At 42.1% G+C, this 27659-nt stretch overlaps 1 protein-coding gene across 3 annotated transcripts; it reads left to right on the forward strand.

Annotated features, from left to right (window-relative positions):
- On the forward strand, window positions 1-27613 carry alms1 (ALMS1 centrosome and basal body associated protein). Of its 3 annotated transcripts, none has more exons than XM_039785210.1 (18): window positions 1-150; window positions 8010-8175; window positions 8524-8626; window positions 8727-10623; window positions 10872-11031; window positions 12586-13749; window positions 13850-13965; window positions 14394-15501; window positions 16172-16294; window positions 17388-17543; window positions 18042-19015; window positions 24207-24321; window positions 24858-25073; window positions 25200-25444; window positions 25998-26154; window positions 27007-27064; window positions 27345-27444; window positions 27535-27613. In XM_039785210.1, exons 1-18 carry the CDS (start codon window positions 136-138, stop codon window positions 27577-27579), a joined length of 6918 nt encoding a protein of 2305 aa, XP_039641144.1. In that variant the 5' UTR covers window positions 1-135; the 3' UTR covers window positions 27580-27613. The 3 variants fall into 3 exon arrangements, with proteins under 3 accessions (XP_039641144.1, XP_039641145.1, XP_039641146.1); XM_039785211.1 differs by having other exon boundaries at window positions 8031-8175; XM_039785212.1 differs by lacking the exon at window positions 1-150 and adding an exon at window positions 5060-5147 and having other exon boundaries at window positions 8031-8175.
- The last annotated feature ends 46 nt before the right edge of the window (window positions 27614-27659 follow it).

Here is a 27659-nt window from a genome sequence, read left to right on the forward strand (position 1 = left end):
TCCCTTTCGCGCCCTCTGCCCTCCCGCGCGAGTTTCCGGGGTCCCTACATTTCCTAGCAACGCTCCGGCTCCTTGGATACGAGCTAGAGGAAGCCCACTCACTGTGGCGGACGGGACAACAACAACGTCAACAACATGGAACCCCCAGAGGTAGCTAGCTAATGTTCATAACTTTAACTTTATTTCTGGTGTGGGAATTATGTGCGGCTCGCTTTCCCCCGGAGAAATCTGGCTAACGTTTAACGTTACCCACGCTGGTCGTTGCAACGTTAAACAGCGTGCTAACTGCTAACCGCTTAACTATGTTGTTAGCCAATTTATCGGCTGGCCACAGACGGTTAACCCGATGTTGCTTCTTTTAAAACGTAATTGTTAGACAAAATGTGCGTTCCCATGGTACGTCATGACGATAGCATAAAGGACTAGCGGCTACTCCGTTGCAAATAGCATTTTATGCAGTTTATACAAAGCGTAGCTAGTCCTGTCTCTCACCAAGCTAACCGACAGTAACCTGTTGCGCTCAACGCTAATTAGCTTGCTTTGTGCTATGCTTGTCATAGTAACTTATTGGCAACTGTAACCATTGCTACTTTGATAACAAAACTGACCGCTTTAAAGAGGTCCGAGATAATATGCAGTGCCGCGGCCAGATCAACTGCTTAATTGTTCACAAACTGCGCTGATAAAGATAAACCGCAGTTCCATTTCAAGCTGAAACTAACAATTAGCTAAGGATATGACAAATACATACAGTATATACTATAGGTGTGTGAGAAATACTGCTAATATGCATTCAATTCTAAATGGCTGTACATTAGTTTTTGTTTGAGTCAGTCGTTTCAAGGATAAAGCCCTTTCTCATGAAATGTTATTTTGTCTGCTATCATGTCCAAACAATTGAGATTATATTAGTCACAGGAATGTTTAGATAGATAGTCAAGTACATTTTATTTATATAGCCCAATATCACAAATCCCAAATTGGCTTCAAGAAGGGAAGAATACACCAACATAGTAAAAGTACAGTATGGACAATGGAGATGACAAAATTATCCATAAATTACATGAAGAACATACGGTAAAGTATCTAGAAAAATTGAGTAGGCTACTTTAATAATTCCTAAAGGGGAATTGCAGTTTTTATAGCAGCCATCATAATCACAAAACAAATTAAGTAGGTAGGATCTGAAATTCACTTTAAAAAGCCAAATAATAAAGTAAGTAAAATAGAATAAATAAGAATCAGTTAATATAGGATTATAGACTAAAATTAGGATGATAATCTTGAACTCTGATAAAAATATTGAATATATATACTTTACAAAGATGGTGTCCAGTAATATTACATTAATGTTACTGTACACTCAGGTAACCTGACTCCGCCAGATGGATTGCTTCGCATTTGCTCGGCATATCCATCTGGGAACTTTCCGTTGGAGAACTTTTGGGAAGGGGCGAAAATACTGGTTAGCTGATTGGATAAACCATCTGTCTTTCACCACCTATGTTGGTGATAGACAGGCCAAATCAACCAATCAGATCAACGAAGCGTATGAAAATACAACCACAAGCCCCTGCTGCTGGAGGCAAAGCATAGCTCGTTAGCTCAGCAAGCAACATGTCGGTAAAGGATATTTGCCGTTTGTGTAACGAGAATTTACGAATAAAAGGCACCCTTTCAGGTTCCCGGTCCATATTCCAAAAGAAGGATCCAAGAGAAAAAAGCATTAGCGAGCAGCTAACAGAATTAGGGCTACAGCTGGTTGAAAATAGTGGTTTGTTGATTGGATAAACCATCTGTCTATCACCACCTAAACCCGCCTCAAAACCAACGCTGATTGGCCCGGTCGTTTGGCGAACGGCTCCAAATTTTCTCTATCTCAAGGGGCCAGTTGTTCAAAGGTAATCTGATCGGATTTTGGTTATCGGATTGGATCAAATCTTGAAAATGGGTTGTTCAAAAGGGAAAGAAGGATTCTGAAATCCGATTAGATTACAGAATCCAATCCTAGTTTTAATCTGGATCACACCTTCAGTTTGTGTTGTTCAAAACTTGTCAGTAGAATTTGGATAACTTTGATCCAAAAAAACAGGATTATCCTGATCCCAACAGGGGGTAGGATTTTAAGGTGGATTCCAGGAAGAAAATGTAGTAAAACTTTAAAATTGGTCAAATAATACATTTGTATCATGTAGTGTATATACTTTTATTTATATTTTGCACTTGACTTGTGTAACCGTTGTAACAGTGATAAAGTAGATGAAGTAGACATAGGTTACCAATTAAGCTATTCAGTATAGTAAAGTAAAAATGAAATAAAAATAGAAATGATCTTGTCCCCATGTCTAAACGAGAAAGTGAAAGAGCAGAAGCACAGATCGTCCTGGCAGAGGAACAAATCAAGCTGACCAAACTGCAGCAAACCAAAGCCAAACTTCAGATCCGCCTCCTAAAAGCAGGGCTTGGAAATGCTGGTCTCTCCTCCTCAGATGAAGAAGAACCCTGAACGGTCTTTATTTTGTTAACTATTGGACATTTAGCCTTTTGTTTTGTTTTTAAGACATTTTCAAAATATCCACAATATATTTGTTAATGTATATTTGTTTTTATTTGTTGTAACTCAGATGAGGGGTCATAAAAGAAATTATGAATGGAAGTGGATGGTTATGTTATTTTTGTGTTTTGTCTCAAAATAAGAAACACTTACAGTGACCCCATGTTGGCTGTCCTACCTGTTCTTTACATAGCTGGACATTGTGATATGTTGTCCCATTTAGAGCACTGGTAATCCGGATTTGGTAATCTTGAAAACTGTCTATCTGGATAATGGTGATCCAATCCAATGTTGCTTTGAAAAACCGGCATAAAAGTAAGACGGATTACCTGATCCTGGATAGCAAAAAATGGGATTTCCAAATCCGGATAATTTTTATCCAGATTAAATGTTTTGAACAACTGGCCCAAGATGCCAGACTGATCTGCAGTGGAAAACTGGAGCTTGCGAGATCAGGACGGTCTCACGAGGCTAACACTCAGGGATTCCCCTAGAAAAGTTGTTTAGCTCGGTGGCAAGTGTCTCTTTGTGACGAGGGCCCTGATGAGGGACTGATGTTGGATGGCAGCATTAATAGGGATGGCTGAAGTGAAACTGATGTTCCGAAGCTTTGTCGAGATCCCGAAGCGCAGATGTTTCGAAACACTGATCCGAAGCGTGATTCAAAACACCCATGTCACGTGACTACGGCTAAATGAAACATCGGAGTGTTTCACGAGTGTTTCAACAGGTGGCATGAATCAGAGTTTGATTGACAGGGTCGGGAACACACAATCGCACATCAGTATAAAATAGAAGTCAACGCACCTTGACCTCGTGGGTTTTTGTGAGAGGAGTTTGATTTTGAGATAGCGGATATTTGGTGATATAGTGACATTCATAGTGCGAGTTGTTTAGTCATATTTAGGCTTACATTTAAATTTACACATTGACTGATAGACTGAGACAGACAGAGTATAGACCTACATACAGTGACATAGATAGATAGATAGATAGATAGATAGATAGATAGGACAGGACAGTTTATGGGAACGTTTTAATGATCGTATCCGTAAAACCCAGATTATACATAATGCTACAGCTGAAGCCACAGTGGAAGTGAAAAAATACCACAACTATGCGTTTTTGCCCAGAACTCATGATCCCCTAACTTACTGGAAAGAGAGAGCAGTAATCTTTCCTCATTTGTATGTCCTTGCTAAAAAATATCTTTGCATGCCAGCAACAAGTGTCCCTTGTGAGAGGATCTTTTCAAAGGCTGGAGAAATTATTTGTAAAACACGAAGTAGGCTAAGTCCTTCCAAAGCAGAGAAATAAATATTTTTGAATGGAAATCTATAAAAAAGTGAGACATTGTGGCTTGATTTCTTTTATTAATATTTATTTTTTATGACCAAAATAGCATTATGCACAGTGAGGAGTCTACAAGCCTTACAAGCTTCACATATTAGAAAAATAATACAATACAATAATACATTTTTTATTTTCTTAATGGCTCGTTATCAAGGTTGTTTCAGATCAACACCTGCAAGTGACCACTAGGTGTCATCGTTGAGACGGGTGTCAGATTGTTTCGAAGCCTCGACACAATATGACACATTTGCTTCAACTGTTTAACTGTTTCACGAAGCTTCGATCTGCCCACCACTAAGCATTAATATAGAGCCCAACAGTTCCTGTGATAACAGAATCATAGACAGAATCGCAAAAGTTAGAATAAAAAAAAAAAAAGCTATAAGACAGATTCCATAGAGCTCTACATTAACCCTTGTGTTGACCCGAAGGACAACACAAGGATTATGTACTTCCGTTTACTTTGTTGAGAATTGCTCTCTAAAACCTGTTTCTTGTAAAGTTTATTTCTAGAACACATTTAAACACAGTTTAAGCTGACCAAAATGCTGTACAAACAAGAACTAAGGTGCTGTATTAACCCTTGTTTAGAGAGCAATTCTCAACAAAGTAAACGGAAGTACATAACCCTTGTGTTGTCCTTCGGGTCACTGGGACCCGAAGAACAACACAAGGGTTAAGTCAGTGCTGAAAGCTAACTGGAGAATTGAAAATATGACTACGTCTAACAGGGGTGTGATTCTTCTGGATAAATCCGGAAATCCGGCTTTTCCGACCTGAAAATGAGACTCGTAAATCATGCAAATCCGCAGAAAAACTTTTTTTGGGGGGTGTTAAAGTTAGGATAGCCGATTGGTCAGGGGATAAGACCTGAACAAATCAGGTTACGTTACCTTGGTAAGCATGGACGCCGCCTGGCCAATATTAGTGATTGAAGGGCGGGTCTTGGCGTAGGAATCGTAATTTCAAAGCCTGGAAAAAGAGCTCTTTGGTTCTACGCAGCAAACACATATGTGCTGTGCGAGCCGTCGGTGGAAGCTAACAGAAGCTAGCTGGCGTAAGCTGACAGCTGACCAGGTGTCTCAAAGCTACCAAGTGATCGGCGGAGACAGGGAGTACATGTATTTGAAAGAGTCCGGCAGTTGTGGCAGACGAAGGTCCAGTTGGGAGTTTGGATGGAGAGTCAACTGAAATCCACTGTGGTCTGAAGAGATAATCCTCGCTAGATCACAAGCTTGCGGTAATAACATTAGTCGGGAGATTGACAGCTAACGTTAGTCAGCTAAAGCTAACCGTTGATCGACTGTGAGTAACGTAGCTACGCTACACAGGCTGGCAGCAGCACAGAGTCCAGAATTGCTAAGTCACAGCAGGGGATAGAAAGGTGTGGAGAATAGGGTGACCATATTTTGATTCCAAAAAAAGAGGACACTCGGCCCGACCTCGAGACACAAATTCAGACAGGCTTAATTAACGGTTAATGAACATGCCTCAATGGTGCAAAAATAACTTCTGTAATAAAATAAAATCTGTAACAACCTGTAACAAAATAATATCTCTTTTAAAATAAATAAATAATATGAAATAATGTTGTAAATATGACCTCTTCTGTGTTAGAAAATCCAGCTTCAACAAAATATCTCTTAATACCTTTTCAGTGTAATAAGATAAATAATAAAGACACTGAAACGTATGTGCCAGCTTTGCACATGGTGCACTCCGCCTGGACCGGACAAGTTATTTTATGGTTGTACGCCGGCTCCACGCAGAGCTTTCGCCGTAGCCTGATGTTAATACTTGTGCGCTGGTGTGTGTGTCGAGCCGGCAGTCTGTGTGTGTGGGGAGTGGGTGATAGAGCGAGGGAGAATTAAGTGAGAGAGTGGCGGCGAGGAGCGAGTACGACTTTAGAGTCATAGTGAGAGAAACAAAGTGTCTCCCCTGTGTTTTCTGACCACGGTGGGAAATCTTTAGCAGACAATGCTTCGGCATTTTGTGTGCAATGCTGCTCCGCTGTCTGCTCTGGTCCCTGTGTATGTGCGCGTCGCAGAGCCGCCCACAAAGCAGCCTCTCAGGAATTATGTCACAAAACGTACCGTAAGCATTGTGTGCCAGTCAATTTAAGTACACGCTTAATGGTCCCATGAAAAACAGTGAAAACCGGACATTTTCATGAATTTATAAACCCCCCCCCCCGGACGCCTCGGACAGTACGTAAAAAGTGGACATGTCCGGGCAAAAGAGGACGTTTGGTCACCCTAGTGGAGAATGACCAACACCTGATCTAAAACTTAGGGTACTTACTGCTGCGTTCCAGGCAACCCGTAACTCGTGTTTTCACAACCTTCTACTCGTGAAAGAACCCTGGAACGGCAGCCGTCAAACCCATAACTTACTACTCGTGAACTCGTACCAGATCGTTGTACTCCCAGTTACAGTTTTTGACGTCACACACACATAAACAACAATTTGATGCTGTACAGACGCCGTTTATTAACAGTGATAAGTAGAAATAAATATACATAAATAGGCAACGTAAAATAACCTAGATAGCTAACGTCAACGTTAGGTAGCCACTATCTAACGCTAGCTAGAAGGGTTTGTGGTGACTTTGCCTGGAACGCTACCAAGTCGTGAGTCGTGACTTGAAGTTGTAACTTACGGGCTAAAAAAATATATATGTCAATGGCTAAAAATTGTGTCTGGAACGCAGCATTAATTTCCTAGAAAACGCAACAAAATATCAATTTCGCGGATTGTGAAGCGGCGATATTCACGTCAGCGTCCTCACGTTCCAACATAATTTTTTTTTTGAAGTGATGTTTCTGAGTATCCTCAATGTATATGGACTTTTAACCCTTGTGTTGTCCTTGGGTCAAATTTGACCATTTTGAAAAAAAAATTTATATCAAAAATATGGCTTTCAACCAAAATTGCAGAAAGTTATCATGGATGCATGGCTATGTTTTATGGGTTCCATACAACGTTATATGCAGGTAAAATTAATGATAACTTTCATTGAATTTTGGTTTGTTTTATTCAATTTTATAGCATTTGAAAAAAAAAAAGGTTTTAAAACAGTGTCCTGACTAAACTTTAACATACACCAGTCTGTGATCCACTCAACATCCTCTGATCTTAACTGTTAGTCAAAATAATTAATAATGTCTGGTTGTTTTTTTTTACACAAAAAGCGACAAACAGGCCAGAAAAAAGCACAAAAAAAAGTGAATTTTCAATTTTGACCCGGAAGGACAAGGTAATACAACACAAGGGTTAAATGTGACAATGACTAAGACAAATGGTTTAAAAAAAAAAACATGATTTCATAAAATCATGTGTAATTGTGTATATATACACTACCTTGGCCACAATTTCTGTAGCTTCCTTTTCAACTAAAACAGTTAATTTTATTACGTGGCACTGACATTTTTCCTCAGGTATTTGGAGAAACCAGTGTGAAGAAGATATTCAGATCAAATCAGTTTAAAGAGTTTTAATTAAAGGCCTGTGGGCCACCAGTCTTGCAGCAATACAACGGGGGAAACAGTACAAGTCCAGTATATAATGCTGCAAGGTGCATGATTCTCCTTGGTTTAAACAGAATTAACTTTACGTTGAACACTGTATTATGTAAACTCAGAAATATGGCTGCTATATAACATTCTAGAGTGAAGAGGTTGCGTAATAGATTCAGAGGATATTGTGATATGATTGTGATGAATGTAAAATAAATGCACAAATCCAAAGGAGCAGCTTTGCAGTTTGTTATGAACCAGAGGTGCAGAGGAGGCTCGTTATGCAAAGTGGTGGCAGCTGTGAGGAATTATTTCCTGTTCCTGTCGTGTTCCTTGTGACAAAGAAGCTGAATGAGTGGCTAAAGGTGCTCTGCTGTTTGACCAGCAGGTTGTGCGAGACAATTTTTGGGATGGATCACAGCAGCATGCTCCTCTCCACTACCAACTCTAGTGGCTACAGAGTTATTACCAGCAGTTGTTGTTTTAAGCCTCTAAAGACATTTCCTTATGTTTTGGGTTACACAGCCATGTAAAAATGGCACAAGAGGACAACAGTAATTTACTTTGTTTGATGATTTGGCTCACAGAGGGTGGTGGGGTCTTCTCAGATACCAGGTGATGAAGATGCGAGTCAGTCTGTTGGACATGCATCCAGAAATCAACTAGAAGCTCAAAGTGCCAGTCAGGACCAGCAGCAGCCCAGGCTGGAAACGCATGGCTGGGAGCTTCAACAGGGGCGCTCTTTTCAGCAAGGTATGTATGTTGAATACAACAATGAATTTCTATCTCTACTCTTTTTATTTTTTGATTTTATTTTTTTGGTCATAATGTTGATTTAGGATAGGAGGTGATTCAGAACAAAACGTGTTTATTATAAATCTCTTGTCTAATAAAAAAAAAAATTGGTCTCATGATATCTGCGTTGGTTTGGAAAATCACATTTCAAGTCTAGTTTATAATTCATAACATTGGATCTCATGACAATGCGAAGTTGAAGGCAGTGACGCATACCATAAGTTTGTACGATTTATACTTCAGTTGTAAGTTGTAAACTTGTTTACAATGCCTGTGAATAACATTCAGCGTTTTCTGTATTATCAGAATTTCAGGACATTAACCTGTCTCCAGCCCTTTCACTGTTGCCTGTAAACTTCACTGAATATTCTTTATTCCAACAAAGTGACAATGAATTTGCCCCTTTAAGGTAAAGAAAAAATTAAAAGTCAATTATTGGTTCTGTGGACATAGTTTTCTACATGTCATACGAATGTTCAGAAGTTTCTAATTTTCTTTACTTTTTAAAGGGCGTACCCTGACATTTCCATGGCATCGGAGAGGTTTCACGTTCCACCTCAGGATCGCACTACTCGTGCCTCTGAACGTGGCTCACTGTCCCAGCACCCTTTGGCCCAGGCAACCATCCTGTCTGAAGAAGAAGTAAGCAGCTGCTGCTCTCTGTCCCAGCACAGTTTGTCGCTAATAAACGAAGGCAGACGAGAGGAAACTGTTCACTCCCCAATGATTGCCACCACTGACAGACGGGGAGTACCATCCAGAGATGACACGGGTAGCAGAGAGGAGGACTTGGTGACACTGACTGACCCTCCAGATAAGCCAGTAGGAGAGGCTGACGAAGATGAGGCATTCTTTCTGAGTAAGAATATTCCTGCCCAGCATCTTCTGGATCTCCTTCAGAAAGATATTGGCTTGGCAAGCAGCAGTAGTAGTGCTTTTTCCTCTGCCTCTAAGACCTCTGTGAAGGCTGCTGCATGTTTTCCCGGAGAATCTAAAAGCACTCAAGTTTGCAAACAGGGCATTGACCAAAGCATGGTTAGAAGAGAAGGTCCTCCAGGTGAAGTTTCTCTTTCCCAGCAGCACACGCAACAACCCGACAGAGATTTATACCCCGACCAATCTCAAACCTTGTCGTCGGAGGTCTGCAACATCACCACGGGGTCCCGTAGTACTAAACCTGACGACAGTAGTGAAGTGTTGCGCAGAGAGCTGCTGTCTGAGGTAGAGAGGCGCAGCAGCCGTGAAGCTGAAGCTAAAAACCAACAGTGGAAAAGTCCTACACCACCCGGTCAATCTCTCACACCATATCCCACGGGGATGCCTGAAGGCAAGCCAAGTGTGACCAGAACAAATATGGGTGGCCTGCAATCGACAGGACCGTTTTCAGCAGGTGTTGAACGGGGTCACAGAGAGCAGGACCTCTGGTTCTCAGGGAACCAAACAGGGATTGATGGGTCCTACCTCGGTTTCCTTCCACAGTCTCAATCCACTCCGGGGTTTTTCAAGGCCCCCCCTAAATCAAGTGTCAAGCCTAAATTAGGACAACTCTCTGACATAGAATCACATAAAGGGAGCTCTTATCAGTCAAACACAGGGATCTTTCCACAGCCAGCTGTTCCTGCAGCTGATGTCCATCGCCCAGACACAGCAAATCGGAGCCAAGAAGAAACCACCTCTGCAAAAGTCCAGTCTCTCCCAAGTCTCAACTATATGCAGAAAGTAGACGCTTGGAGGGCAAATCAGAGTTCAGGCAAGACGTCACTGTTTGATAGCTTGGCACTGCAAAGTTTTTCTGGCATCTCTCCTAAAAAGAAAGCTTACGATGCAGTGTCTGACTCCCTTAATCACATCCTGAGTCAGCAGGTGGAAAGTTTACAACAGCCTGTTGTTTCAAGCGCTGCCAATCAGGATGTCACACAGAGCTCCTCCACGGCTCCTTCTGGCTTTTCTACAAGAAGAGGGGAGGCGGTAGGCGGTGTTCCTATCGATAAAGATAACACCGGCTCTGCAACTAGACCCTCTGCCTCAACCTTTGGCAGGTCACAGTCCCACTCCTCTCTTAGCACCATTGTCAGGTCGGTCCAGAAAGATCGGCAGAAAAAAAGACCTGGAGAAAAGGGGAACAGTCAGACTCTGGGCGATGTCAATCATCAGCCAAACGCCACAGTTCAACCGTCGCCTCGCGTGAGCCTAAGCCAGTTCAGTGATGTGTCACTTGATCACGATTTGACACTCTTAAGTTCCCAAGATAGTTACAACAGTGGAATTAAGTTGGGAGCTTCCATTGGAGCTTCTTCTGTTGTCAGCCTAGAAGTTGATAACTATGCCCCGTACTGGACTTCAAAACAATCAACACCACCACCTCTGCCCAAACCGCGAGAGCTCAACATTGAAGAACGAATCCCGGTAATTGAAAGATGGAAATATAATATTTGAAAACGAGCATGTGTCTTTAAAATATTTAGAAGAACCAAACTTGAATAACTGTTTATGCAGATTCAGTTTCAGCATAGAATAAATGCATTTAGCAGTTCATTATAATTATCATGCACGTTTTGAGGAATTTGGGTGAAAATACCATAAACATGTAGATTTGTATTCCTTTGTAGATTTGTATTCCTTACTCCTATTTTCTGTATTTATTTTTCCTGCAGTTGTATCTCCATAACCTGGGCATTGACCAGTCACCCTCAACGATCTTAACTCCATTTGTACCCAGAGGCCCAATCAGAGAGCCGGAATTCTCTCCCACTGACCTCTGTACAGTTAAAGGATCTATTGGAACCCCAAACAAGAGCACCCAACCATCTGAAGGTACCTTAAAAGTGAGGTTTTAAACTGAAAATATAATATTCGAAGAGAAACATTTTCAATGGGCCATACATTTTTGATTTCATTTTTGATTTTTTAAACGGGAAAAGATTAAAAACAATCGGGCCTGACTCGGTATAAAACTGATTTTTCAGCAGGTTCCTGCTCTGCAGAACATAAACACCACATACACAACAAAACCTCCTAGACAAAACAGTAACAAACACACCAGGAGAATGAGCAACAGGGCAAAGCCATAAAGCTGACTCAATGGTCACAGGTATACCTCCATTAGATAGCAAGCAAAATATAAAATAATAATACATTTTTATTATTTTTATAAATGTTTTTATAATAATAAAAAGTCCAACCAGTCGGTTGGGCTGAGAATCAAAGTCTAGGAGATGTTTGTATATAGGTATTCAGTAAAAAAAAAAAAATTTTTTAAAAAAAAAAAAAAAAAAAAAAATTTTTTTAAAAAAAAAAAAAAAAAAAAAAAAAAAAAAAAAAATTTCTATAGTTAAATGTTTTAATCACATAAAATTGTATTTATCTATTAACAACAATGATATCTTCAGTATTTGGGAATCAAATTAATGCAAAGAAAGTTATGAACTTGACTTAAAGATTTTTAATTGTTTATTTATTTAATGTAAACAGAAGAAAAATTTGTAAATCTGTCATTCTTGCACAATTCCCCCAAGTAACTAACCTAACTGAGATGTAACACGAACACTTTGCTTATACAGTACAAACAAAATGGTCCAAAACCAGATGCCACAGCAGGACATTTGTAATATTTTACGGGAGTGTAAGCATTCTCCTGGACAGAAAAAGGGGTGGACAATGTCCCAAATGACAAACGGTAAAAAAAAATGCTACAAACAACACAGTCCTAAAACCGTATGCTGATATACATAGTCAATATCGTGTGCAGTAACTCCTAAATAATTTTGATTACTCACAGACGTCCAGTGATCACCGGTTAATGAGACAGCGTTTGCACTTTGCAGCAGTTCCAGTCGGGCTGCTTTCTCCGTGGAGTACAGTGAAACTACTGTCCCCCTCGACAACTTTTTAAAAGTAAACTTTCCATTCAAAATCTTATTGGCATCCATTTCGGCGTCTCGTGCTCGCCATCCACTCAAAACGTAACGTTAGCACACTACTCTTTGGCCGGCTCGCAAGCCCAAACAGGGGCCCGTTTTTGTTTCCGGTCTAGATCCGGTGTGGTGTTGTAGTTTTTCTAACGTTACTATTTGTTTCAACAGCATGTGGGAAAAAAAAAAACTACAAAGTTTGCTAGGCCAAAAATAACGACGCCGTTAAAATGGGTTTGCGTGAACGCCGTTAATAACGAGTTTAACCGACAGCACAAATGTTTTTGTTTTTTTCTTTACACATTTCATTACAATTTTGATATTTTCCACTTAAAAGATGAATGGATAATTTTTTTATCAACTGCTAATTGGTAAATGTGCCTACTGTATGTGGTAGATTTAAAAAAAAAAATAATAAAAATAATAATAATAAAGAGCTCTCATGTTGTATTTTCAGGTGAAAGTCCTCATAAAGGACAGTATTCCAGATCCAGTATTCTGTCAGTGGACTCCAGTATATCCATACCGTTGAGCCTTGACAGTCTTGGTCCAGGTGCTACTGTCCCAGAGCGGAACAGGTGGGCTTTTCCTTCATCGGATACAGAAGCTATCCAGAGTAAACGCAGACCAGCGCCCTCTTCCCTCCCTGAAAAAGACACTTACCATTCCACTCAGCAACAGCACACGGACAGCTGCTTAACTAGCAGCCAGCATACCATCCAGCTAGTAGATCGTTTTGGCTCTGACCCCTCGTTAGCTACCAGGGCTAGGTGTGGGGAAAGAGACTTGGATTCACCCTTGCAAACTAGCCGGAGTTTGGAGGAGCAATGCGCCGAAGACTCTACGGTTAGCTCCAAGGCCTTGTTGGAGATCCGTCAACTACTCTCTCAGGCGGGGAATGTGCTATCTGCTGGGTCTTCTGGGAGTTTCTCAGCTTCCCCTGCACCATCCAGTCTGCTCACTGATGACCTATTCCTCTCACTGAAGACGAAAACCTGCAAACTCCAGGACTCCGCGTTCTCCTGTGCTAATGAGGATCCCAAAACTCGATCCTCCCTGCTATGCGCTAGGTCCTCATCTGACTCCTTGCTGACCTCAGAGAAAGTGAGAGAAAGCTCCGTTGGCCGAGAGAGTATGACCTCATCGCGGCAACCTAATTATTCATCCACACAAGCTCTTGTTTCTGCACCAGCCAAAGGTGCACACAGAAGGCCACAAGAAAGCACCGCTAGTAGAGGTGCAGGGTCAGCCCTTGTCCTCTCCCAATCAGCTCGACGGGCAGAGCCCGAAGGCTGCAGTGCAGCTCCCCCTGACAACGCAGTCCCACCGCAGCCACCAGTCGTTGCGCCTTTACCAGTTTCGAGTACACAAACGTTCACCTCTACTCCTACTGACATAGTGGGTGTCGCAGGGGAGGAAAAACGGACTACGCTGGAAGGTCCCGTACAGAGCAGCTCCTCCTCGCCCATCCTCGAGGACACCGATCAGGAACTGATGAGCGACGGGAGTAGCGAGGGCTCGCTGGCAGTCAGAGTTGCCAAGTTACTGCAGAGTGAATCTCCGGCCACCATGGTGTCCAGTACACCCAGCATCACTGACCAGGAGGAGAGCAAAGCCAGAGGTAAGTGGATTCACATGTTGTTAAAATGTTTAGTGTTCATGGTGAAAAAAGATTAAATGATCTTGCACGGATACACTATCCTGTGCTTTCTATTTTGCAGAGTGGATTAAACTGAAGATATCAGGGCAGCAGTGTGAGCCTCTGGAGTTGGACAAAGAAGACCGAAAGCGGATTGAAGAGATCAAGAGAGAGCTGCTGTTAAAATACCCTTTAAAGGTGAATCACTGACGAAGAGCTCTTTATCATAATTATAAAAGCTTAATTTGTGCTTAATTTACTTAAACTTACTACATTTATAAAGTACTGAAAATGTATAACAAATAGTTTGTCACAGATTTCGTTTTTTAAATCATGTAAATATTGAAAAACAAAATGTTTTGTCATTTTGATGTCTGCCTCCAATCTCTGGACAGTACAGGTCTCATACTAAAGGTAACTGGTGTTTTGCAGGCATGGTGTGTTAACAGATGCATGTTACACATTGGAACTTTTGGAAATTTGTTTCCACTTATGATGCCAGTGCAATTTTCAAGGAGTTTGGATCTTTGTGGTGGATTAATTAAGTCACGGGATAACATAAACTAGGATCACCTTGCCTGGTCTCACCGTTTGACACATACCTTGTTTTTTGCTTCTCCTTTCAGAGTCAGGGGAGCACAGATACAGAGAGCAGTACAACATCCAGTATTAGAGTCCAAACTGTGCAGGATGCGTCTTGGCAAGCAGCATTATCGAAGGCGGCAATCGTCTCTAACAACCAGCCATCCCATCCTCTGCAGGGCCTCCGCACAGATCTCTCAGACTCCGGCGCGCAGCTTCAAAACCCCCCTCGCCTGGATCTAGAGGCTCAGATATGTGAGATTGCTGCCAGAGAAGGGGTAACCCTCCCTAGGAAAAACCCTCAGGCCCTCACATCTATTACCATTGCCACCCGCAGGCGGTCCGCCTCCCCCTCTCCCTCCACGTCGCCTGCACCTCCTCTCAGTCCAGCGCCAGGGCTGCTCCACCTGGCCGAGCTCTCAACAGAAGCAGCTGAGCTTCCTAAAGCTAACAGGCAGCTTCCCCGTACCGTGGCTGAAGAAGATGAGGCGACCAGAGAGCCAGCGTCAGTGTTTGAACCAAGCGGTAGTCTTCGCACCAGAAACCAAAATCTGACTTCTACGTCGGCACCAGTGAAACCGAAGAGGCGAGACGCTGTAGGAGGCCAGTTTGAAGAACCCGCCCCACCCTCACAGGGTTTAGGTAGAGAGGATGCGAATGCTAAGGAGGACGACACCCAATTGTTCACGGGAGACGACGAGTTATCTGTCCAGAACAGCTCTCGTTCCGGTGTTGGTCACGAAGCTGAGCAGGCCACAGGTTCCTCCACATTGGAATCCCCAGCCAGGACGGGTCACGTCTCGCACGTCCATCTCACTCTGTCCCCCAAAGCCACCGATCACACCTCTTCCACCGGTGTCCACCCCAGTCGTGTTGTTGCCGTTACAGGGTTGCTACGTAAAGAATTTGTCCCCCTCAGACACACCTCTTCTGCTGCCAGCAGCCCGGACGAAGGTGTCGGTTTGTCCAGTCCACCAGAGTGGTACGACGTCGGAGAGCCAATGAGACGCCAGGTGCCTAAAAGACCTGAGACCTCCACCCTGTTCAAAACCCCTGTGCCTCAGGGAAGGATGACCCTCACATCCACACAATCCTCTACACCGTGTCACAGAGTTGTTGTGTCACAAAGAACCTTAACCACTGAAACACCAGGTAAGCCTATTATTAATGTACTGCTAGTATATCTAAATTCCTATCTCATAGGGCTGGGCGATGGGGAGAAATTCAGATATCACGATAGTCTTGACCAAATACCTCCTCGATATTGCGGCGATATTCTAGGCTTGACAATTGGTGCTTTAACAAAATATCTTCACACTTGGATTTTAGATAAATAATTATCAGTAATGTGGACATAATGTCCAAATGGGGAAAAGGCAAATAATAGAACAGCTTTAATAGTCTGGTAAGTTCAGAAAATGACATCACTTTACTGTAATGCAGCCTTTAAAACCGTAAGAGACACCACTTGTCATATCACGATATTAAGATATCCAAACTCTAAGACGATATCTAGCGTCTCATCACGATATCGATATAATATCGATATATTGCCCAGCCCTACTATCTCATGTTATTGTTAGATCCGTAACAGGAGAGTTTTGTAGTTCTATAGTACAGTACCCAACCCTTCACTATGCAGTTAATCACATCATACACGAGGGCAGAGTTTTAAACTAGATGACGGATGACAGCATACTTTGTAAGAGTACTTGCTGCATTCTTGGCTAAATTAGATCATAAGAAATGAATGTCAACATGGCTTTATCCTTAATTATCTGTTGTAGGTAAAGATGATTGTATGTTCCTTCTCACCTTACAGCAGTGCCTGTTCTGTTACCTTATAAACCCTGTGGTAGCGAGGAGCTCTTCTACATCCCTCAAACAGAAACTGACATCTCCTCTACCAACCCTTCTGACACCACCATGGAGAGCTCCCATACAGGTACATTTGTCTCAAATGTTTTATTGCGCAATGTAGATCACATTGAACGTTGGTTGTACTCCACGATTTCTACCACATTACAATTTTTAGGGTTGCCCACTGAAAGTCAGTCCGACTGTGAAAATGTGATGACAAAGCCATTAAAATGTGGGTCTCGGGTCACCCGGGTAGCTCACCTGGTTGAGCATGCGCCCCACGTACAAAGGCTCAGTCCTTAACGGGGCAGCCGTGGGTTCACTTCCAACCCGTGGCCCTTTGCTGCATGTCATTTCCCCTCTCTCTCCCCTTTCCTGTCTTAATCTGTCCTGTCAAAGGCCTAAAATGCCCACAAAACAGGATCTTAAAAATGTGGGTCTTGCAGGTAAAACATGAGGCTAGTGTAGGCTGATATACTTTGGTATGGGGGCGGCTGCTCTGCAGGTGTGCTGAGCTGACACTAACAGGACAGGGGAGTGTAACCTATATTTCACATATTTGTAGGTGAAGTGTATTGAAACAGACATAAGTAACAATGTAGAGTGTTTTCTAAAAAAATATAAATATCTAATAGACAAGAGAAAAAGCATGACCCAACGAACAACAAGCATGCAAAAAATGAATATACCAAAGATGACTGGAGACCAAATTGTAAAAAAAAAAACTGGACAGCTTTTGTTTCTTGCGCTGACTAACTTGAACATAGCAAATAGGTTAGAAAAGGTTTATCGAATTAGAAATGAAGGAACCATTTAAATTCTGAGAATTGAATTGTCAGTTGTATCTGTGATAAACGAGGAGGCTCTGCTCTCATTTTCCCTGTGCCTGTATGGGTAGCAGCTGGTCTATTGTAACCTACACCAGGCAGTACATTAATTATACATGTTCAGGGGCTGAGTGAGACAAAGGCTGAGCTGGGGCCCCAGCAGAGAGAGAGAAGAGAGAGAGAGACTCCATTTTTTGAAACCTTATGTTCATTACTAGCTGAAAAAGAAGGATTTCGGCATTTTTTTGCAGCAGTGTTATTTATGTTATCTCAAATTCGGACAATCTTGGTCTAACCTTTTCTGAGTAGCACTCATCGTGAGGTAACAAGCCACTTTGGAATTCTGACCAGGCTCGGACGACGCTGTGCCACCACGCTTCAGCAGCGAGGTCCTCGGGCACCGAGACACCGGGTTGGACCGCGGAGTCACCATCAGACACTCTGAGGGCGTCTACAGCAAGAGGCTGAAAACGGCCACCTTCAAAATGCACGAGCCCGGACACGGAGGTGAGCTCAACGTACAGAAAAATAGTAGTCGTGCTCATTGAGTTATATTGTGTCAAATGCATGTGTGAAACAAGTGTCATCTGTCCATAAATTGCAAATAAAAGCCATTAATAGTAAATTTTTTACAAATCTACAGTATGTCACTCTGGTTAAATAGAATCAATATAATAACACACATACACTAATTGTACTGAGGTGAGAGGGACATTGTTGGACTGTTTGGCAATGCATATGTGTTTTTTTTTTTTGTTAGAAATATTTCAAAATGTTTATTTTTAATTTAAAAATTTGTATTTTTATTAAATTGTTGTGAAACGGCTTGTTTTTGGTTTGCTTTTAAAAGCGTTAGTGTGTGCTTTTGTTTACACTGAGCTTTGCTTAGTTTTTTCTGTAGTTTTTTTTTTTCTTCTAACCCGTTTGTTTGCACATGATAGATAATAGATATGTTTGTATGATTCTAATTCAATCTTAACACCTGCTCTCGCTCTCGTCTTGTAGGTGCCTCTATATCAGCAGATGGACCTTCGCAAACAAGTGCGACTCAAGCTCCAAAGCAATCCTCTCAGGTATCAGCTGCCTTTACCAAAGCGCCTTTATCAAGCAACCATGGAGCCTCCAAGAGAGACCAGGGGACCAGCCCGACGCAGTTCCCCAGTTACGATCAACCAAAGCCGAACCGTGTGAGATTTCACGCGGACTTGGCCTACGACGAGGCGAGCCATCACCTGGACCAAAGCCCTGTTCCTCAGACAGGAGAGGAGCGCGACCAGGAGAAGAGGGACTCTGGCAGCAGCAGCACTCTGGACCAGCTGTGGAAGAGGTTCTGTGATCAGTGGAGCCTGGAGCAGTCCCAACCCACCAGCGACAGAGAGGCGTCACTGCTGGAACGGCTAGAACGCCTGTCCCGTCTTATTAATAACACAAGGGGCACTTACACGTCAGAACTACAAGAAGAAAATCTAGGAAGGAGGGGAGACGATGCCGTGGGGAACGAAACAAAGAAGGATATTGGAGTAGTGAAGAGGAGCGTAGGTTGTGAGGCCAGAGGAATAGAGTTGAAAGTCAGAAGAGGTAGAAAGGTTGAAGGTGAACCTCCTGTCCCTCATCGGGCCCGGACGCAGAGCCTACAGGGAGATGAAACTTCTCAACCTACAGACGAGGACGGCCGTGACTCCTCAGTCTCCAGCTTCTCTCGGGGCTCCTCCCAGAGTCTGCACCTCTGTCCCGCAGACAGAGACGAGTCGGAGACCTTATCCACCACGTCCAGCTCCACGTCCACCGTGGACACGGCGCGGCTGATCCGAGCCTTCGGCGCCCACCGAGTCCAGAACCTGAAAACGAGCTCCAGCCTCAGTAAACTGTACAGCACCATTAACGAGCAGAAGGAAGGGAGGGAGCAGCGGAGAGGAAGAAACAAAGAGCCGCCTTACATCGTCACACTGTCGGAGACCACCGGTACTGATGAATCCATAGTAAGTGTATGCATGTTATTGCCCTCATTGTAAGGTAAAGCTAACTTAATTAGTGTATAAGGATAATCCTATGTATATACCAAGTGCAATAACTAAGCTTTCTGGCCACAACCCCTTTGAAAAGTTGTGGATTTGAAGTTAACACTTGGAGAGCCATGGAAATCTTTTACTTAAAATATAACTGCAAAATTTGGAAACAAAACTTTTTGCCAGAATTCAGAATTAAAAAATGTACCGGTACGATATCTCGATCCAAAATATGCCTGCTGCTTTGAGTGGCTGAATATCGCCAAAGAGGAACTGGAAGATCATTCAAAGGTCTGAATTTCATGTCTGGCTGTGGAATTCTGAATACATCCTATGTAGGTTGCATTGTCGCAGAGGTGTATCGGCACCTAACAAAACTTTTTCACCACAGACCTTTTTGATTTGTAAGGAAATATAGCGCGGGTGTCACTAATAACATTACCGTTGGCCAGGGCCGGATCGGGACTCATTTTCAGCCCTGGATTTTCATGCCTTAGACCGGCCCACTTTACTTCACGAATGACTATATTAAAAAAAAATTTAATCAAAACCTTAGTATATACAGTGCCTTGCGAAAGTATTCGGCCCCCTTGAACGTTTCGACCTTTTGCCACATTTCAGGCCTCAAACATAAAGATATAAAACTGTAATTTTTTGTGAAGAATCAACAACAAGTGGGTCCCAATTATGAAGTGGAACGAAATTCATTGGCTATTTCAAACTTTTTTAACAAATAAAAAACTGAAAAAGTGGGTGCAAAATTATTCAGCCCCTTTACTTTCAGTGCAGCGAACTCTCCAGAAGTTCAGTGAGGATCTCTGAATGATCCAATGTTGACCTAAATGACTAATGATGATAAATAGAATCCAGCTGTGTGTAATCAAGTCTCCGTATAAATGCACCTGCTCTGTGATAGTCTCAGAGGTCCGTGTAAAGCGCAGAGAGCATCATGAAGAACAAGGAACACACCAGGCAGGTCCGAGATACTGTTGTGGAGAAGTTTAAAGCCGGATTTGGATACAAAAAGATTTCCCAAGCTTTAAACATCCCAAGGAGCACTGTGCAAGCGATAATATTGAAATGGAAGGAGTATCAGACCACTACAAATCTACGAAGACCCGGCCGTCCCTCTAAACTTTCAGCTCATACAATGAGAAGACTGATCAGAGATGCAGCCAAGAGGCCCATGATCACTCTGGATGAACTGCAGAGATCTACAGCTGAGGTGGGAGACTCTGTCCATAGGACAACAATCAGTCGTATACTGCACAAATCTGGCCTTTTATGGAAGAGTGGCAAGAAGAAAGCCATTTCTTAAAGATATCCATAAAAAGTGTCGTTTAAAGTTTGCCAAAAGCCACCTGGGAGACACAACAAACATGTGGAAGAAGGTGCTATGGTCAGATGAAACCAAAATCGAACTTTTTGGCAACAATGCAAAACGTTATGTTTGGCGTAAAAGCAACACAGCTCATCACCCTGAACACACCATCCCCACTGTCAAACATGGTGGTGGCAGCATCATGGTTTGGGCCTGCTTTTCTTCAGCAGGGACAGGGAAGATGGTTAAAATTGATGGGAAGATGGATGGAGCCAAATACAGGACCATTCTGGAAGAAAACCTGATGGAGTCTGCAAAAGACCTGAGACTGGGACGGAGATTTGTCTTCCAACAAGACAATGATCCAAAACATAAAGCAAAATCTACAATGGAATGGTTCACAAATAAACTTATCCAGGTGTTAGAATGGCCAAGTCAAAGTCCAGACCTGAATCCAATCGAGAATCTGTGGAAAGAACTGAAAACTGCTGTTCACAAACGCTCTCCATCCAACCTCACTGAGCTCGAGCTGTTTTGCAAGGAGGAATGGGCAAAAATGTCAGTCTCTCGATGTGCAAAACTGATAGAGACATACCCCAAGCGACTTACAGCTGTAATCGCAGCAAAAGGTGGCGCTACAAAGTATTAACTTAAGGGGGCTGAATAATTTTGCACGCCCAATATTTCAGTTTTTTATTTGTTTAAAAGGTTTGAAATATCCGATAAATTTCGTTCCACTTCATGATTGTGTCCCACTTGTTGTTGATTCTTCACAAAAAATTACAGTTGTATATCTTTATGTTTGAGGCCTGAAATGTGGCAAAAGGTCAAAAAGTTCAAGGGGGCCGAATACTTTCGCAAGGCACTGTAAGTCTGCAATAGCGCCCTGTCCTCTACATCCTTGTAATTCGGTGTATTTTGTAAACTATAACTATTTCCAAGTGTTGCCTCACAATGTAGATTTATTAGAAAAGTTAACATCTTAACAACAACCCAATGATGTTGAACAATATCAGAATCTGTTTCTGTGCAAATAAGTAATCACAGATTTAAATAAACAAGATACATTGTATTGCACTTTCTAATGACACCATAATCTATTTTTTCCTTTGAATATTTCATACAACTTTCATAATGGGTCACAAGTAATATTTGGTCATAAAAAGTGATTATATTGTAGCTAATCTGATCATGTTTGCTTGTTCACACACTGTGATACAACAGCTTACAGTAGATGTGCCATCCACACTGACAGCAGCTATCCCTAATGCGCACTACTGGCTCTGCTTCTGACACTAAATCACATTTTATAAATTGTCATAATTCTCAGCACAAATCTCTCCTTTTTACAAAGCTTTCTGATCAAGTCAAGTCAGTGTCATTATGGTAGTGATGAATCATCTGGCATCATTAATTATCCCAGGGCATTTTTCATATAAAGCAGGTCAACACCACACTCTTATTAATTCTTATAATGCTCAGTCAATGATCAACCCTACCTGCCCAAACTGGAGTTCTGGTAGTATTGGCTCTTCATTGTCATTGTTAGCAGCAAACTGGACTAGTAGGCCTACTAGCTGCTGCTGTGGAGCTACAAGAACAAGTTTGATTCATAAACATAAACGCTGGTTTGCAGGCACTTCTCCTAACTAACTTAGCTTACCGGTCTCAACGTCTTCATTTGGCGTTTTGCTAAACATGGAAAAAGTTCATCTGGCCGCGTCACTTTCTAGTGCCGTTTTGCGCTTTCTATTACCCGTTTTTAAAACGGCTTCTTTTTGCTCGCGGTGGCATCCTCAAACAAGCACCAGTGACTTGTGTACGATGACGGTTTGTTGTTTTGTTTTTGTTTTCTTTTAGCAAGGTGCTGCCGTCGGAGGACTCCGAACATAAATAGGTCATCATTAACCAGGCTGCACTCTGCGAGTGGGCTGCATGAATGAAGAGAACGATGGGCTGCAAGAAAAAATAAATACTGTAAATACAAAAAGTGGGCTGCGAGTGCAGGCAGCATATGCTGCCTGCATATGCTGCCTGCACTTTTTGTATTTGTATAGGGACAGCATCCATAATATTCAACTATGATTTCAACCCAGTGCCATACCTGAACACCGGCCCTCACAACCAAACAACCAGACCGGCCCACCGGGAATTCTCCAGGTGCTCCCGATTAGCCAATCCGGGCCTGCCGTTGGCTCTGTTGTATTCAATTGCAGACCTGCCAACCTGTACGCATTTTGCGTAGTAGATACACATTTTGACATCAAAATACGGTGATACGATTTGTCACTTTAAACTCATTGACATATATATAAGTTTTTAAACTACGCGAAAATCCGGTGACTGCTTTGAGTTCACTCGTTGACGTGCGGTAGCCGTCTCAGTCTAACTCTTGATGATAGTAGGCAGCTAAAACGTATGGCTAAAAAAGCGTAGCAGCCACGAGCATGCTGGAAAACAATAACTAAAGAGTTTGACCAATCACAGCGTCGGGTTCCTTCCTCTAATGTTTCCCCCCCATATATCTATGGGTTTCCCCAAGGGAGGACGGTGCTTGCAAAGGTAAACTGATTTGATGTAGAAAGGTGAAATTAATTAATTTACGTAGCCTACCTGTCAACTTTGGAGAAATATTATTTATAAAGTCTTTGATTTCGTTACAAAGGTCTTATATTGTTTTACCTTTCCTATGATTAAGTTCATACCGTAACAAAATTAACTGTTACTAATGTAGGCTAATTAAAAACTGACAGGAGCCCGTCACTGGACGCACCGGAGGACCGAGACACAAAGTAAACACGCCTCTCCGACCGGTACCGGGGGGTTGAGCGGAGGATGTGCGGAATGTGTCGGTGTCTGTCGGACTCTGGCCGGCCGCTCGGCGCCTTCATACAAAGCTCAAGCTAACGGCTTATTAGCTAGCCAAACACCAAGCGGTAACTTCTGCAAGGATTGGCTCTGTGAGCGCATCAATCTGCTCGGTGTGCGTCTTATAACGAACAGAGGTAGCAGCCGGCGGACTCTAAACATCTGTTGATCCGTGCAGGACTTCACTGTGAGCGGACTGTTTAGAGACTATGTGACCGGCAGGTAACGTCAAAGGTTATCTGCAAGTAAACTCTGAACTGAGCTGTGTGTTTTCAGTGTTAAACACTGCTGCAGCTGTTCATGCACGACTGTTGGTGGTGGTTTCCAGAGGTGGAGGACTTACTCAGATTATGTATTGCAGTAAAAGTAGAAAAAACTGTGTTATAGAGTTACAAATTACTTGTCAGTTACAAGTCCTGCATTCAACATCTTCCCTATGTAATAGTCCAAACGTATTATCAAAATATGCTTAAAGTACTAAAAGTAAAAGTGCTCATTATGCAGTGTAATGTATTTTATTGGATTATATTATGATCCAAGTAATTGTATTAAATATGACCGATTAATTTAAATAAAATGTTTTATTTAATTCAAGTAGCCTACTTGAACATAATTATTTTCTAGGATTTTAAATGTATAAAGATTTGACATTTAACGGCACATTTATTCCGCGCGCGTGCCGCCGTGTTCGTGAACCAGAACTTGGACAATAAATCGGTAAATTGCTACTCCAAAAAGTTTTTCGAGGTTGGCAGGTCTGCAATTGTCCCAATTAACCGTGACGGTACGCACTATACCCGGACCCTGAAACCGAACCAATTTTCTATTCCCACGTGTCTTTTCCTACTGTGACAGGTCAACGTATGTTCTGTGAAAAAGACCTTTTGTAGGAGCACAGAACAAAGTAACACAAAGTGGCATAATCGCACGTATCGAACAGCTCTAAATGTTTGATGTCATTTTATTGGTCTTCAGGTTGCTGGTGATTCTGCATCAACCAGCACTTGCACCCTTCCGTCACACAGCGGCCCCTCCAGGACTCTGGCAGCAAAGAAGAGCGTTAAACTGGTCAGCAGAAGCATCCAGGCAGGTCAGTGCCACTAAAGAGGTCACTCGGTTTGCTAAAGTAATTTGGTTACATTTTGGTAATGCGTTTGCTGGGAAATCTTTACCAACAATGAGTCTACAAACAACTCACAAGCTGCAACTCCATTCAAAAAGATATATTTTTTTGCTGTTGTGAATACCTGTTGTCTAGTCCTCCAATATACATAAACATAATTTCCAAAAACAAATGATGTACTTATGAGTTTGTTTGTGTTCTACATTTGCTACAAAGTTGTAACCCTTTGAGCATTTATGATGTTACTTTTCATTTGCAAAAAGCAAAAGATTATTGCAATTCTGGAGTTACTACTCCCTTATTGGCAAGAATGAGGCAAATCATTTGTTTATTTATAGGAGACCATGCACATCAAAATGATATTTTAACATCAACGTAAATGCGCCAGGGTCGGCTCAACGGTTTATCTGTAACCAAAAAAACAGTACATTGACAAATGGGTTTAAAGTTGCAATCAAAGCAATTCTTTAAGATTCTTCACACGGTTTTCTTTTTTTGCTCAGGCGACCTGGAGATTGTCAGTAACGGGACTCGACGCCACACCAGAGATGTCGGAACCACGTTCCCTTCGCCTGGCGAAGCCAGAACTTCCGGGCAGATTTCATCCTTCTCGTCCAACTTAGAGAAGGGAAGAGGAGGGTGGAGGAGCCCCGCTAAGAGTCGGGGGTTACAAAAACAGAGAAAGGGCAAGAGAAGCCCGCCAAAGACCTACCCTGAAGGTACGTCGACGACAAATAAAGCGGTCTGTGCTTTTTGTGTGTGAAGAGTATATTGTTTTATACCAGAGTAAAACTTAATGTCTTTATTGATTTTTAGCTGGTTTAAATTTCCCTGGTCCTTTCCAGGTGTTTCATGGTTCATCTCTGCCGACAACCTGAGGTCTGAAGCGCGGAAGGAGAACCAGCCAGAGGAAGAGGAGTTGTTGTGGAGGCGGAGCGCTGCCTGGTTTGAACCATACAGCAGAATCAATCCACGGAGAGAACCGCTCCGACAGAGACAAGTCCATGAAGACGGAAACCAACACGATGAACCCGATTTAGATCCAACGACCAAAACGATGTCCTGTGGTTTGGCGCGGATCTCTCTCCAGGTTGGTTTGTCTTTTACTGTACAAAACTTTGCCTAATAGGCTCTTCCATAGGACGCATGTTTATGTGTGAGAGATGGAAGGGTTTGCAGTGGGGAACTAATATTTTAGGTTTCTCCACGGGCATGGCTTTTTATTAAAATTGTAGATGACTAATCTTAAAAGGAAAGAAAATTTGACTTTAAATGTTTAGTATTTCCCTATAACATTAAGTATTTATGACAAAATCAACAAAGTAAAGAAATATAACTTTGGTCCTAAAACTTCCTCTTCATCAGGACCGTATGGGTGTGATCAAATCAGATTTGACATTGGCCAACGGAAGTACGTGCCATCACCTAACTGATCCCTAAGCTCTCACGTGAAACATTCAAAACCTCTAACTTTGGCAGAAAATAACTTTTCAGGGCCTTAAGATAAAATGTTGGGAGTCAGTTTTTGTATTTACCGTAAGACGTTTGAAAACGACAGTTAACGGCCGCTTTAAAATCTCTTTACCGTGGACCCCTTTTTTTTTTTTATTAAAAAACATTGATGTTCCTTTTGAATTCTGCAGGACGCTCTGGAGATGCATCGTCCAGAGTTCATCTGTGAGTCCAGGCGGAGGGTGAAGCGCATGGCTCTGCAGGCGCAGGAGAGGAAGCTGCAGGCCAACTTCTGCAGAGAGAGAGATGAACTCTTCAGCTGGCTTGGAGGACCACGGAGGCCCGCAGGTACTCAACACCAAACCTGCTTGAAACTGTAGATCTGTTTTTAACTGAGGCGTTAAGGGGCTAATGTTCTGTCTAACAGCAACATGTTATTTATTCTGCTATTTACAGTTTTATCTAGTTGCTATATGGTGCAGTGTTTCAAAAATCTAAGTACAGGACTCCCAACTGATCATACTTGTAAATCATTCAATCTTGCATTCAAAGCAACCGATTCTCCTTTCATTTGGCTTGTAAACCTTTCACTGAAAAGTTTCTGGTGAAATAAGAGTACATTTGTGAAGTCACCTAAACCTATCAAAGTGCAATTCTTTGTTAAGTTATTGTTACAATCACTTAGTCAAAGACCAAACAATGTAAGATACAGGTTTCAAAATGACCCTTCGGAGTGCTAAAGATGAGCTTTTCGCTTCAGTTTTCAAACGACCGTAGTGAAAAACTTAACTGTACACTACCTATCAAATTCAACAAACTATTTCCATAATTCCTATCCTATAATGAGTGGGATCAATTAAGACATCTTCCCCAATCATTGATGCACCAAACTTTAACTGTATTGTTTTGTCTAATCAAATACTGGAAAAAAACTGTTACAGAAGTGAAAGAAAATTGTTTTCTGTAGTACACACTACACTAATCTGCATCAATTCAGTCTTTTGGATTTGGCCCTAAGTACTCGTCAACATCACAATGTATGTTTTCATGGTTCACCTTGGGAAAACCTTCTGGAATGTCAAATCCAAGCCAGACATCGGTCAATGAAGTACCACAGCGTCAGAAGAAAACTAATACAGTCCTGTACATGTATTGTAAAGCCCACTATTTGTGTTTGACTGATTACTTGTATCTGCTAAGGAACTGCTCTGCTCAGGAGGGCTGTTCCCAGGAAGGAGATGATACTGAGATCCAAACAGTAAGCTTTTGATTATTTTTTTTATATTTTAAATTAATCTGAAGGATTCATCATGACAATCTAGGTTTTTTTTCTTCTCAGTTTGTACCACAAGTGTAAAAGGAATTAAATGGTGCTTTGTACTTTATGCAAATATTACCATTCAACTTGAGTGAATGGTTAAAAGCAAGTAATACATTATGACATGGCTATGAGTACAGTAATCAGTGATTTAGAATCTACTAAAACATCCTGACTTAACTGCAGTTGTTGTATTGTCTCAACTGTGTTTCTTCTTTAGGATTTATGAGACTCTCCCAGAGGTGCACAGGAGGAGGGAGGAGGAAAGAAGAAAAGCAGAGTATCGATCTTACCGGCTGAATGCTCACCTCTACAACAAGGTACAACACAAACCGCTGTTGTTAATCTATCTGTCTGTCTGTGTGTGTGTATATATATATATACATCCATCCTGTTGTTCTGTCTTTCAGAGAATCACCAACCATGTCCTGGGCAGAAGAACAGCCTGGCAGTGACACTTTATTTAATGGGGAGGGAGGGAGGGAGGGAGGGAGGGAGGGAGGAATGAATGAATGAATGAATGAATATCTATCTA

The sequence above is a fragment of the Perca fluviatilis genome, chromosome 20 (assembly GCF_010015445.1).
Source record: "Perca fluviatilis chromosome 20, GENO_Pfluv_1.0, whole genome shotgun sequence".
Lineage (NCBI taxonomy): Eukaryota > Metazoa > Chordata > Actinopteri > Perciformes > Percidae > Perca > Perca fluviatilis.

Bases quoted from the DNA above. Each gene is read 5' to 3' on its own strand.
- alms1 (XM_039785210.1), top strand. The intron at 13,750-13,849 runs GTAAGTGGATTC...TCTATTTTGCAG, and splicing joins GGAGGAGAGCAAAGCCAGAG to AGTGGATTAAACTGAAGATA. The intron at 25,074-25,199 runs GTACGTCGACGA...GGTCCTTTCCAG, and splicing joins GCCAAAGACCTACCCTGAAG to GTGTTTCATGGTTCATCTCT.